The 15,142-nt window shown below is 36.9% G+C and overlaps 1 protein-coding gene across 4 annotated transcripts in view; it reads right to left on the bottom strand.

The window, feature by feature from the left end:
* The window catches only part of DACH2 (dachshund family transcription factor 2), a 290,535-nt gene that overhangs the window by 86,437 nt on the left and 188,956 nt on the right, over window positions 1-15,142 (bottom strand). For all 4 annotated transcript variants that reach the window (XM_061446147.1, XM_061446149.1, XM_061446148.1 and 1 more), the window contains exon 3: window positions 12,150-12,281. In XM_061446147.1, coding sequence (XP_061302131.1) covers window positions 12,150-12,281 — 132 coding nt within the window. The remainder of the gene's footprint in view (window positions 1-12,149; window positions 12,282-15,142) is intronic.

The following is a 15,142-nucleotide window of genomic DNA, read 5'->3' as shown; positions in this document are numbered from 1 at the left end:
AGGCTGGATCAGCCACCCTACAAATTCAGAATAGGGTTTGATTGCCTGTATTGCTCTTCTGCAAAAAATGAAACCAAACCAAAATAAAATGAAATAAAATATCTAACATCTACAGTAGACTGCAGGCAAACACAAGTCTGCAGTACCCTGCTTCCAGAAAATGCCTGAAGCATTAAGAGTTTCACACGGTTATACAGGATAGCTATATGTACGACTGGGATAAATTCCTCCTCCCTGTGGTGTTCTACAATGCTAAACTGAGCCCTTGCATGGCCTTGAACTGAAGCCTTGTGTCGGACTGGGAACCGGCAGGATATGAATCACCTGGAGGAAGGCCAGAGGAGGGCAATGAGAACTGACCAGGGACCTAGAAAATCACCAGTATGAGGCACGTTCAAAAGAGCAGGTTTATTTAATGCAGGGAAGGGAAGACAGCTAGGAGACTCACTAATAGTCTTCACTAGATAAAAGACATGTTCAGCAATACAAGAGAATAAATTGTTCTCCATAGCCACAGTGTGGAGAGCAAGAAGTTGAAGGAAAGACTGTAACAAGGAAGACTCAGGTTAAACATCAGGAAAACCAGCCATGATTAGTAAGCCTATAAAATTTCTAAAATCAATCTGGACAGCTACGAGTCAGGCACGACACTGGCAGAGTTTGTGCTTCACTAGGATTGTGGATAAGAAAACAAGTTTGAAAGTGCTGTTTTCCTATGATCCTAAAAACTGCAAACTGCGATACAGAGATGGGATCCAGAGGCAGTGCCAAACTGTAGGGTGAAATGGTCAATCCTGAACCCACCCTGCAACTGCTAAACTACATCTGCGCCCTGACCTAGATGTGTACACTGCAACACAATAAATCGGAGGGTACAGCCTAGAGTGTTTATCCACAACACAGGCTCGTTAATCCTACATTATGGTCTCTTCTTCAGCTACAAGAATGGTTCAGGTAAAGCCTCACCTACTCTTGAAGAAACCACCATGGTTTGAGAAGATGCTGCTATTCTAAAACCATGAGGTGCATGCTTTCTGTGCCTGCCAAGACAAAACTTGCATCTGGAAAAACTAATACACAAATTGGCCATCCTAAAATACATCCTAGTTAGCTGATAACATAATATCGGTTACATCTCCAAGATAATAAACACATTAAGATGACATTTGAAACATGTACTAAAAAAAAAATGCATTTTCCCTTTAGATTATGGACAATTTAGTAGCTTCAATTATATGGTGCCAACAAGATTTTCTCCTCCATGACTAAATGGACCAGGTTTTAATATTCTTCAGTGATCTTATTAATTTAAATTAAGCTTCTAAGGAATTAAGAGTAAGAATTCCATTCAAGGAAAAGATGTCACCACCATGGAAATTAGAGACTTCTAACACACTCTGGTGATAAAAGTACATTTACTCATGGTCCGAGACAACACTGCTAGTCTTTCTTAATTGTAACTAGAATGATCTGATAAACTGCTGCTCTTGTATACAGTTAGGGGTTGGTTTCTTTTATAAGGAGCTAAAAACACAGACTACCCACCTGTATCTATTTTTAATTTGGTAATGACTGTACTTGCTAAAATTCTACCAAAATGTCACTCACAGCTTCGGATTTCTGCTTTTTAAAAACAGAATATGGAGCAGAAAGCATAACCTATTATGCAAAACTGTCAGATGCTTACTTTTTAAATCACAGAAATAAATGCATAATCCTGATTCTCTTATGGATCAAAACTTTATAAAAGGAAAACAAAAGTTGAATATAACTATTCAAGATAGCCACAGTACTTTAAAAAAAGTAGCAAGGTTCTGATCTGTGCATGTCCCGTTTATCCATGTAGTCCCTACTTCAGAACTAAGGGATGCCTCTTCCTTTGTGGGTGCAAGTAAAGGCAGCTTACTTGAGACCACTGTGACTTCTGTCTCATCAAATTCACAAATCAGCTAGACATTTAAACAGTGCCAACTGTTGCCAAGTAAAACTGTTATTGAATCTCAGCTGCAAAAATGTCAGTTCAGGGCACCCTGCAAAAATCTAGTACTGAATCCTTAACTAAAAGCCCACGTTATTAAAATGGGGTTTTTGGATTAATGCTACTCTTTTGAGTGCAAAAATATTTCAAATGATCACACCACAAACATGTCCTACCTCTAACACAAATTAACTGCATGCTAGGGGAATTTTTTTTTAAATCTGATTAAAATTGGAATTCATGAGACTCCTGCTGTTGGCAGCTGTACCACTAGCAATGACATCCTTTGGGGGACTCTCAGCATGTGTCCTGCATCAAAGGTAATATGGGATTTTTCATCTTAAACTTACATATGCCTTAACATGAACGTTTGAGATTTTATAATGCAACTAAAATATTAAAGTACATTTTATTGTTAAAATACCATTAATGTGAGACTGAAGTGGACTCACTAATATTAACAAAAGCAACTATCACCAATACTTGCTTTTCCTAACATACTGCAATTCTTTACGTACTGGCTGCCTTACATCCTTACACACTGAAATAGGAAATTAAACCGCACTGGCTAAGCATGCTAATACACCACAGTGCTTAAACAAATATGCTACTTTGTGCAAAATGACAGGCAGATGAGATTTTGTTGAAACTGAGTACATACAAGGACCTAAAAAAAGAAAGAAAAAACAGAGGACAGTACATATGGTACTTCACTGTTCTTGTTCTGTGGTAGAACTGTGGAAAATCTGCAAATCACTAAGCATACTTCTTAGCATTTTGGGCATCCCTAATCATCGGAGTTCATCTGATCACCACTTGATGGTTCCTGCTCTCAAGACTGCTTTTGCTTGCATCTAAGAATGGTTTAACAAAAATTACTAACTACATTTCAGAGAGGCAGATCTGGATCACACTTTTCCCTTCCCTTTCCCACTAAGCATCAAGACCAGAAAGGTGGAGATACTGGAGATGCCTTCTCTCCCTACGCCTGCCTGCAGAGCTCAGCCTCTGCTTCCCAACCGGCAGGACAGTACTCTTCACATCATGTCCTTCTCCAGTTGCAGAGCCTTCTACAATGTCCTGGCTAGAATGATTTTTCCTTTTAAAGCACAGTGCATCTAATCTGTACTGGTCTTAATAAAAATGTATACTGAAAGTGGAAGACGCCCTTGCTCATGGCAGGGGGAATTGTAGCTAGATTATATTTAAGGTCCATTAAAATCCAAACCATTCTAAGTCCTAAAACTGGCACATTTCTGATATCACTCCCTAGATCACTACAGAGGTTCCTGTGCCTTGTAGAGAACAGCCAGTGAGAGACACTTCTGAGCAACCTGCTTTCCTCCAGCAGGTTGATATTGACCATGAGTATCTGCTGCTACTAACTAACGTGAAAGTTAAGGCCAAGGAAAAAACTTAGCCCTGGCTCTACGGTGGCCCAAATGATTTATGACATCAAGACCTAGTGAAGAGGACTAATACTCTGAAGAAGGGATGGGTGAGCTCAGCCTGCACTCACATGTTCTGTGCCCACTCATAATTACTTCATTTGCAACTGTAAAAGTGTTTTAACAGATAAAATTGGTTATTTTGAATAATCCTTCTGAAATATGATATGCATTTTAATTGTATGCACCCTGTCATTAATTAAAGCTCCCTACCTTTTGGTACATTAATTCAAACATCGTATCAGTGACAAAGTGACAATTATAAGACTGTTTACTAAAATTAAAAATAAAGTTAAAAGGTTAATGTACTCTTGTGATACACTTAAGTAATGCTAAAGTGTTTTCATCTGAGTTTTTACTAGACATTATTTTTCTACTCTTCAAAATCAATCTCTTTGTTCCAGGAACACATTTCCTGTCAATAAAATGAAAAATGATATAGATTTAGGAGGATAGTGGTCTCAGCGTAGCATCTCTCATATTATTATTCCTGTATCATCTGTTACAAAGTAAGACCAATTCCCACATCTAATTACAAACAGGATTTCAGAGTCATTAAACAAAATACATTTCCATTAGTGCTGCTGTAAGAAGATAGGGGGAAAAATGAAGATTAGTTCATGCTGCACCTCTGTTTTTCAAGCTTTGAAGATTTAGACCTCTGCACTCTAAGACTATAAATTTGTAACGGATCTGAAAGGTGACAGACGTGAAAGCTCTCGATTCTGTGCAGTTTAGCCATACCATTTGCATTTTGTCATTAGTTTATCTTTTGCTGCACTTTGTTCTGATAAGAGATACGGCAAGAATCTAGAGAGGTTGTGATTACACTGTGTGCACCCAGAGGTACATTATTTGGCATTAGAAAGTGGGTTTTTTAATTGGTATGAATCTTGATTTTGTATATTTAACTTGTTCCAGCTAAAGTTGAGAATCATTGTACAAAATTCTTTATGAAGTCTTTATGAAAAGAAAAAAAAAACTCCAAACTACCTTATGCTCTGGAAAAAAAGAAACATCAGATCTTTGACTTCAAATAAGGTAACAGCCAAAGTATACTGAGGAAGCAGGCTGTGTGATATGTTTAACTGTTGAAATATAAACTTACAAGTACACATATATATTCTCAATTCATAAATTTTTAGCAGCATCTAATTGCCACAAAAGTATTTAAAATTTACCCTTGAGAATTACCCACCCAAAAGCATTTACACAAACTGGAGCTTAAACACTTAGTCTATACAAGATAATACCTACATTTGATTAATCTCTCAAACTTTACATCATCTTATGATGTTATAAAAACATAACTGGTTCCATCATGTTAGACAAGCATGAAATTTTGAAATAGAAATTCCTCTCAAATAAAAAGTTGCCTCACAGTTACAGAGAAAAGCACAGAGAATTCCATTTCCAGTAGTGCTCTGAAGATTCCCTTTATTAGTTTTAAAACTAAAGCCAGAGCTACTTCATATTTCTCAGAGTTGGGTGTCAGTCAAACCAAATATGTAAATATTAGATGATGAAACAGCATACATACATTTAGGCATGAATCATGTACATTTACTATAAAGTATTTACATACATATTTGGATGTAGAAGAATACTTCTTAAAAAGACAGCTACAGTACTCACACGTATTCAATAGCTAACTGCTTAAGAATCTAAATTGTGACCTTAAAATAGGTTGCAGATAAACAAATTCACTTTTGTACTCCACTGCAACCGTGGTTCACTAGAACATGCTAAAAATCTCGGTATTAAATCCTGCCCAGTGGTAGGGTAACACAGCAGAAAGAAACCACTGATAATTCACTCTCCAAACCCCTGCCCCTATGTGCCAAAGAAACAGATATATGTGCATTTTGTTTCCAAGCTTCACACATGGAGACTAGGTTCTCAGCATAATTGAGAGGGCCCATGAAAGCCATGACCGTTAGGAAGAAACAAAAGAGAATAAAGCAGAATACAGACAAGGTACAAATTAACCAAATGGCTTACCTAATATCTGAGGAGCTGTATCTTAAAAAGGCTCCACAAGGCTTCACTTACATTATCTGCAGGGAATTCCTTGCTCTGTATGTTTCAGCAACCATGGAATTTTCTGACAAGCACCAACAGGTAAAGCTTTTTAAAGCTTCAGTGTTACGTGAATGTTTCCATCCCTTCACTCTATTTTCACTGAGTAAAAAAGCTTACAATTTCTTGCAAGTGGGTTCAAGTAACTTCCAAGAAACCACAACTCCACACCTATGGTGGAAGTGCATGCTAAAAGCCACTGAGTTTCATCACTATACAAATCTTCTTCAAGTCCTATGGCCTTCAGATAAACACTCTTATGCAGAGCTTGTCCTCACAGCTAGTCACCTATGGGGCCATACATGCCTTTATTACGTAGAGGAGACTCATTAGACTTCACCACGCTGCTTCCTCACCTCTGTGCTGAGTCAGCCCTCATAGGAACCAGTATCTTGCTCAGGGGCTTCAGAAGCTTGGGTGCTTTTTCACACAAACACTGTAACATGTCCCATTGGTATTACAGCATTCAGTCTCCCCCAGAGAAATACATCTCAGACTGAGAGGCCAAACAGGAGCCGTGAAGTGCTCTGAACTTCTTTCTGATCTCCAGCAGGTCTTTTAAGCTCTGATGACACTGACCATCACTTCCTGTCTCCCAGCCTGGTACCATCAGCTGTGTAATACGTGCTATACTATGGGCCATACTCACAAGTACAATGTCATCTGCATGCTTGAGGAACACAGGCAGATCAAAAGTTTCACCCTTTCCTACCTATCCTACCTACCTCAGTGCTCAATCCATTCATGTTTGAGGGCTGTGGAGTAGGAGCTCGCTGCCTTCACCACTCAGTGAAGAAGCCACAACTTCCACCGTGAAAAGCAAGTGTTATCTTCACACTCACCATGACCAACCTATGTGTCTGTCTAAAGAAATAGTCCAGATGTCTCAGTTTTTTGGATAAAATGTTTTAATATATCTGTTAGGGCTGGAGTCAAACAAGCTGAGTTTTTAGATGAGGTGGCACAGAAATAAAGCATATTAAATTTTCTCTTACTTCAAGACTATATATTCCTCCTGGAGAAAGGACAATTAAAGAAAATTAAATGTATGCTTCAGTAGCTTTTTAATTGATTCTAAAAATATTAATTGTAGTTTTGACTGTCTATATTTTTAAAATGGCATGAATGGTTTGTATTCTTTAAGTAAAATTACCATCTTTGAAACAATAACTCTACTCATGTAACAAAAATACTTGCTTTAGCAACAGGAAAAATGACTTCATGAAGTCTGCACAGCACTCAAGGATTAAAAAAATCTGTTCTCTGGTCTCGTCATTTTTACTCTTACAATAAAATAACAGCCTCGGCATCCTGCTTTTTTGAATAAAAGTCCTACCTCTTTTGACTTTTCAAGCACTTGGAAATTTTAAAAGAGAAAAACTAAAAAATGCTGACCGTGTAATAGCTGGGTATTCATGGTGGGTGGAGAACATGAAAGGTTACAATATGGATCTGTGCCTACGCGTTTCTTTTCAACTTGCGCAGCATCCTCCTGCTTCTGCTAACTCGGCAATCATACAGCTGACAGATTTCTGGGTTTTCTAAATAATGCATGGGATTTTCTTTTAACATGTCAGTGCAAAAGTATCAATTCTGCCCCTGTGTCGTTTGTGATGCTGATTTTCCTTGACAGCATTCCATTAAACCAATGAGTTTTTTCCCTCCTGATGGTTCCTTAAATATTCCTCTGAGTGATGTATTTGTGGTTTTTTAAACAGATTGTGAAGGATGTTTGCATTTGTGAGAAAACTGCATGGCAGGTACTGAAGGGAAAAAAGGATTAAAAGATAACACTTTTTATTTTTTCCTTCCTATGAAGAGCTCTTTCTCTGATCTTCATATGCCAAAAGCTGGGGTGTTTTTCCTTTCTTTTCTGCCTAACTTAGCTCCTTGTCTGGAAATTAAGCAACAAGACTCTACATACAGAATAACATTTTGACTTCCTAAGGAAATACCACTGAAACACTTAGTACTGTTTGATATCTCTCTTGGGAAAGCAAAACACATTTATTAAATCATGCACGCTAACTCCAAAAGCCAACAGAAGGAAGTAACTGCCTTATTCTTTGCACTGAGGTTTTGAACAAACAGGTACTGTCAGGGACTGCTATGCACTGATCCTTATTTGCTTATGCATCTTACAGGATGATCAGGCAGTATCACCAACACTGTGCTCTGCAGTCTATTCTTCCCATTCCACTGGTATCACATATTTGTACAAATTACCTGCTGCCATACTATTAAAAAAAAAAAACAAAAACAAGTAAGTTTCCAATTTCCCTAGGCAATTATATGCTAATTTCCAGAATATACTTCACCTAATTTTAGTATTGCATGATGATGAAACAGATGATCTTTATAAACACTTTTGTGCAACCAGAGACATTTTATTTCTATAGAACACAGAAACTGATTACATGGCTGGACTTACAAAAATCTGCATATGCATCCATCATACGTGGCTTCAGCTGCCAGTAACTTGTAATCTTCCTCATTTTCCAAAGTGGAATATGAAAGGCACACATTATTTGTCATGCTTTACAGCATGACTTGCCTCAGCTATAGCAACCCTCTGGACTCAGGACAACCTTCAGATGTGTGCACTGACTGCCATCGTCAAACCATCTCATCTCCAAGGACTCACACAGAGAAGCCAAAAAGTAAGAACAGGCTTATGAAAGACTTATGGCCACTGGGAATTACAGAGGGATTAATCTTCCCCTCTTTCAGACACCTATGAACCCAACTAGGTGGTTCATGAAATTCAACCTTCTTTCCCAGATCCTACAATAAGATGGAGACAGACACTAAGCCACAACGAACAACTAGCACAGATCAGCTGGACTTTGGGGCCAGAGAACCTATATTGCCAGATTAAATACGAGGGTTTAACTGCCTGAGAAGTTTGCTTCAACACTTCATATGATGAGTAGGAAGGTGCAAACAAATCTCTTTCTCTTCTGCAGAGAGAGTGGAAGGAGGACATTAATGTTCAACGTATAACAACATTCCGCACAGCACTGTGAACTAATGCATTACTTCAATTAAAAAATACGTGCATATTTTTTGGTTGTTTGGTACATTTTTCACAGTTGCAGCATTGTCTCTAGCAGCATTTATTTATTTATTTATTTTTAATATGTTACTTAGAATATTCCAGCACTAAAATCCACCACTCCTGAGATGAATACTGGAATATCACCAAAAGGAGGTAGGTAGAACCTGATGGCAAAAGCATGCCAGCTGGAATATAAGCAGGAAAAGAAGTGGCACATTTACTCCCCAGAGTTTTAGACACACTTGTAAGACTCAATTCCACACATGTAATTTCCTAGAGACATATGAGGAATTTTAGTCGGTGATCCTGAGAGTTAGAGATCATATTTTAAATGGATAGCATGAATTCTGGCTTCAGATACAGAAATTCTTGAAAAATCTCCATCATCATAGGTGCACACACACAGAGAAAGTAACGACAGAAGTGACATTCTAGTCACTGCTAAAGAAGCAAATCCAAAATTATTTCATACCAACTTCAAAAGATACAGATGGGGAATGAAATTAATCTGACAGGCCATCCTCACCATTTTTTTATTACACTAAAGGCCTGTATATAATGACATACTTCCAAAAAATCTGGCAATAAAATTTCAGAACCTAATACAGATCAACTACATTCTTAATTCAAAACATGCTACAGCGAAAGAAACAATTCCACTCATCACACTACAGAATGACGAGGAAGGCACACACCCTAATGTGAGCTGTTTGGTGGTGTCTTATGCTCACCAATGGAAGCCAATGTGCAACACTGAGGTGAAAACCCGACAATCTCTATAGTTGTGATTTTTTAAGTAAAACTGCAACCCTGCAAGTCTTTATTACAGTAGAAAGAAAAAAAAACATAATCAAAGGAAGCAAAAGGTCCTCTGCTCTGTATAACTATATTTCTGATTTGACAGCTACAATTATAATCATTCAGACATCTATTTCCCACAAACTCTCCATAGCCATAACCTTTAGTGATTAATTATAAAGTTCCAGGAGCAATAGTACACAGACTAATTTCCTAAAACAATAAAAGACAGAATTTCTCATTTGGAGCTAAATGAAACACGAACAGGTTGTTATTCATGCTGAAATCTAGATGCAGAGTCATGTTGCAGCCATTACAGAAGCTATTAAACACAACCCCAAATCAAAGAAACTGTAGGTCTCTCTCCTAAAATAAAATGTTTTTCTCACTTATGAGGCTTCTGACTCCTTTGCGCTGCTCTTTCTTACAACTTCTTAGTAAAAAAATTTCAAAATTCAATTTTCTTTCTCATTCCACATCCCCATTCTGGTTTTAATAGTCAACTAAACAGCAAGAGTCCAGAGCAAAACAAACAGTTGGTAAAGGTTTCATGCATCTTATGGTTTTCTCTTCACAGTGAATCAAAGTTACAAAATGTGCATCAACTTCTAAATAAAATGCCCACTCTCTTCACACACCAATGAATTTCCTGTTCTGAATATTTGATAATTCCTCAGTTGTTCTGTACAGTGAGCAGTTTAGTTAAGTTTTACATTCCATCCATTTTGTTGGGGTTTTGGTGTGTTTTTTGTTTTGTTTTTTTTTTGGGGGGGGTGACACATCCTGATGTACCTTCTGAATGCAAATCTTTAAAAAATGATTCTCCAATATGTAGAGAAGTCATGCATTAAATAAGTGATCCTAACGCTGGCACTGAAGATACTAAAAAGAGGGGAAATCATGATTTGTAGTATGATTAGTAGTAGCTCTTTTTGTTAAGGATTTTTTTCTCTGCCCGCAAGCAACTTGATCCAGCAAATTTCCTCTTGGCAATTTTACTCAATTAGGCAACAAAAAGAATTGAGAAAAGATCTTTACATAACTGACACCATATCCTTATCCTTGGGCCCCACTGGAACTTCAGCTAAAGTCAGCAGGAATTTTTTCAAATATTTAAATTGGTATTGAGTCAGTTATAGAACTCATTGAATTGCTAAATCTCAGAAAGCCTTCATTTAATATGCATACTTTAGATGTACTGTCGAAAAGCTGGTATGATAGTCCCCTATAAAACTTGTCAACAAGGTACCTAAAATAATAATATCAATGTACTCTAGCTTCTCACTAAATGAAGTATACAAATTTTGCCAAATCAGGTAACACATGAAACCATCAACATTCAGATTAGCAAGCTTTTGAAACCCCTAATGCTAACAGTACATCTTTTCTGTATGAAGTTTCCTATAGGAATTCTAACTTCAGTCATATTTCTTAGCATTCAGTGAAACTGCATAGTTCATTTTGAACTATATACAGAGTGGAAGAGTTACACAAACTAAATAAGCCTTCTCAGTGCTTTTTTTCTGAATTCAATACACACTAAGTAATTAGGGTCTGAGAGGTGAATAAGAAATACATATCCTACATAACAGAAAGCTGGGGAAGGGTTTAATGCATGAATTCAAAGCCAGATTTCTTCAATACAGATGAGTACACAAATTAGCAAGAGGCAATACCACTTTTGGAAAGACTGCTTTGTGCATAATTTGTCATGAATTCAAAGTTATTCCTTTAGAAAATGAATCTAAGACCTCCCAGCTGCTGCTTTATTGGTCTAATAAATTACCATCTTGATGGTACAATGCATATACACTATACCGCATCCAAGCAAGCAAACCGCTAGAGCATCTTCATCTTTAGAGATGCATGTGTGACTTCAGAGATGTGTGAATGCCAATGGGAGATGTGAATGCAGTGAGGGATTACACAATGCCTCTGTTCTTGAATTGATAATGAAAACAAAGGATGCGTATGCTTCCAAAATGGTAAGAGTGCATTGTAGGATTGCTTACGTCAAAAAAGTAAGTCCAGGTGAAACAGCCTAACAAAGGTAGGTATATAGTAACTCTGAGACAAAACAGATTTCTTATTCTAGGTTCTCTACACTATCCGAGTAAAAATCTCCTCTATATACCTGAAAATGACACTAGAATAAACAAAGAAGATATCCTCTTTGAAGTATTAGCTTCTTACTTAACCTTTGAACCCTATTCTTGTATAGCTGGGACTTGGGGAGCTTAGTTCAAGTTTATATTAATTCTCACAGAAGTATAGACATGTGTTCAGTGCCTTCTACCTCAGGTTATTCCAGGCAGGTGGGCCATAACAAATGTTTACCATGACTCTCCTTCATAGCTGTGGTTTGCAAACATCCATACAAGGAAAGAACAAAATGCAGAAAAGCCAGAGACTTGGTAATTTTACATTCCCTTCTTTACCTTTCTCTAGTGAACTGTGGATCTCATTATAAGTTCTAACAACCTGATGGTTTGGAAACTTTCCATCATCTACAGAAAAACTCTAGACGTGCTGCATTATTGCCAATAGAGAAGTCTTTAGTTAGTACAAATATGTTTAGGGAACAATTTAAAATGTCTGCATTCTCATACAATAAAACCAATCCTTCACCAATATTTTTTCAAAAATTAATGAAGAGGGCCATTAGGAGGAAAACTGAAGGAATACTGCAGGAACGGGTGCAGAATTTTTGACGCTGGCAGAGCAAAAAAAGAGCACAAGAATTTGAGACAGATTTTTGATTTTGTTTCCCATGCGCAGCATTACTTACCTGCATTTGAATTGAGCTCTTCATTTTCTGACTCTGTTCCATTTTGACTTCCACTTCCATGAAGGCTATTCATTGCCATAAGTTTCATTTTCTGTAACTTCATAGCCTCTGCCATGGCAGCTGCTGTCAGACCTGCAAAAATATAAATAAATAAAATGCAACATCAAACCATACAATGCAGCACTAAAAAGACGAAGAACAGAACAATTCCTTTCAGTGAGAAGAAGTCACGTAAACTCAATACACATTGCTAGTCTGTTATGCAATGTTATTCTGGACACTAATTTTATTTTAGAGCTATTTCAGTACACCATTTACTTCTCTCATGTTTTTCTTTTTTTTTTTTAACATGTCTAGCATTCCAAAATATTTATTTAATGGTAGCCCTTTTGATTATACTTTTACATATCATTTCCATTTCACTTTGATCACTTTGTCACTTTGATCACTTTCCGGTTGACTTATTTAGCTGCTACAAAATTTCCAAGTACATTAGGTAAGACACAGCATTCCTTAATTTCAACAGTTCAAAGCCAATTAACCTGGAACAATCAGTGCTGTACTATTATATATCCAAATATTATTGTCTTTTCCTGATGTCTGTTGGTTGGGATCAGTATTACTGTTACTGGAAAATATTATATTGGAAATTTTAGACAAGCAGAATATGGGTAATTACAAACTCAAGCCCACCTTTAAGAGACCATTAATACCAGCACAAAGTTACAGAATGAAGGGGAGTTAGTGGTAGATTTCCTAGTGACTAAAACCCTATTATTTCCAATAGTAAAAGAGCAGTTGCAGAGCAGTGTCAGGCTACAAGTTTACCATCATGAGCCTTTTTTTAATTCTTTTGATTTCCATTATCTTTTTTTCATAAGAGTATACTTTTAAAATTTTATCATTTGACTTGGTCGGTAGGGGACCAGATTTTCTTCCAAACAGTATCAAATCTTTTATTCTGGGCAAGATGTGACTGGAAATACCTTATCTGAAGTTCATCTATCTTGCAGGAAACTACAGAGGCTAAGGCTACGTAACCAGAAAGATCTCTATGGGTGTAACTGTCTGTTTATTCAGTTACACATTAAACAGATTTACTGTCTTCCTCCCAGTATAGCATGATTTTTTTTTTGTCATTTGTAAAAAAGCAACCTAAATGCTTCCTATCAGCTATTTTGTAATAGACTGTGCAAGAGTTTCACAAATTCACTGAACTGCATTTACCAAAAAGCCCATGATTTTCTGCTGGTGGCACATGCTGTATCAACCCACGGAGATACCATACATCAAACCAGAATTAAATGATCTGCTGTTTCTGGAAAGTCCTGCTTACCAAGACATCAGATACTGATTAAAGTGAACCAGTAATTTTCACATCCTATACTGCCACATACCCACAAATAAAAATACTTTAAAAGCTGCTATGTATTTGACATTTAGTTTTAATTCTACTGCTCCTATAATAGGCTTCACAGAAGTTCTCATTATTTTAATAAGACCTCAGTAAGCAAGCAACCATAGACTCCAACTGCATGGAGGAGGGATGTGTATTATCACATATGGATACATCAACTTGCTTAACTTCAGCAAAGACATTCCTGATTACTATCAGGAAGTTGGAGACGAGAAAAAAGGAGGTGGGAATTTCACAAGCCTCCTTTTCTCCAGGCTGTCTTCCTCATCCCATCTTGCCTAAGAGCCTCTCAACATTCACAAAAACAATCTGCAGTTACATACTCCTGTATTCCCAAAGCTCTCACACCAGATCCAACAAATGTTACCTACACAAATTAGGCATTTGTTTTACTGCTCTGTCATTGGTACATGAAAAACTACATTGATTTCATTATTACAATACACTAAATACAAACATATAAAAATAAGTCCAGAAAACATCATCAGGAATCTTGTCTTTCAAGATTCATTTAAGGCAGTCCTCATTGCATACAGAAGATCACAATACCGTAACAGTAGTCACTTTTTATTTAAAAATCAGGATTTTTCTTAATATCCTTTAAGTTCTTTTGCAAATGCTACAGGGTTTGTATCAAGCGGATATAATACCCTGATGTTTAAACTCCTGTTTTTGCCAATTCGCTAGCTGATATCACTCACGCTTAATCTATCAAAGAATACATCTTCAATGATAAAACTGTTTACACACTTTCTGGAAGAGGTGAAATAGCCTATAAACTTTTCTATTTTTTTTTCTTAGGGAAAGGAAGTGGGATTGATCTGAGTGAATTCAATGAGTGAATTTCACTTTATTTTCAGGAAGTTCAAGAAACAGCATCAGCAGAAGCCTTCTGAAGAATTTACTGCTTTTAACATTTCCAGGCACATGCGTGCCTTGCCTGCCTACCCGCATAGCTACACTTTTCCTGCTTATCCCAATAAATTCCAGGTTTTGAGGAACTGCCATCACTAAAGCATTTTCAGAACTTGTACCCACTCACATCCTACTCTGTTTTCACTGGATACTTCTAAGCCATTTGCAAAGAATTCACATTTATTTTAAGGGTTACAAAAAATACAAAGTCTGAACATGAAGTTTTTTATCATAACATTTTATCATTTGTATGTACCCAAATATGTATAGATAAACCACTACTGCAGTAAGTATTTTCATCTGGGTCAGTATTTATACAGGTTCTTTATACTGTTAGTCCTTAAATTTTACTTAGTTTAAATATACAAAAGAGTAAAGAAATAGGAAATGGAAAGTAAATTCAGACGTTTAGTAAAATGTTCAGAGAAAAGGCAAGACAAAAAACTTATCCACTGCTCTGTATAAAACCCTCTCAAGCTAACAAATTTCAAAAAGCCTACTGAACAGTCATATCAGCACAGTGAAGGCAGAAAGGGCACTGAGGAGCAAACAGAAAACAATAAACACAGTCCTAAAATCACCACGATGCCACCTGCAGAAATTAAAGGTAATTACTGTCAGGCATTTTTAGCTCCCTAACCAGACACAGCTGTCATAAGGA

This window comes from Pezoporus flaviventris, unplaced genomic scaffold, assembly GCF_033815535.1.
Source record: "Pezoporus flaviventris isolate CSIRO_AGI_PZ_B2104156 unplaced genomic scaffold, CSIRO_AGI_Pfla_v1 ptg000005l, whole genome shotgun sequence".
In the NCBI taxonomy this organism is placed as follows: Eukaryota; Metazoa; Chordata; class Aves; order Psittaciformes; family Psittacidae; genus Pezoporus; species Pezoporus flaviventris.
Note: the sequence above shows the minus strand (reverse complement) of the source record. Positions and strands in the feature narration are given on the sequence as shown.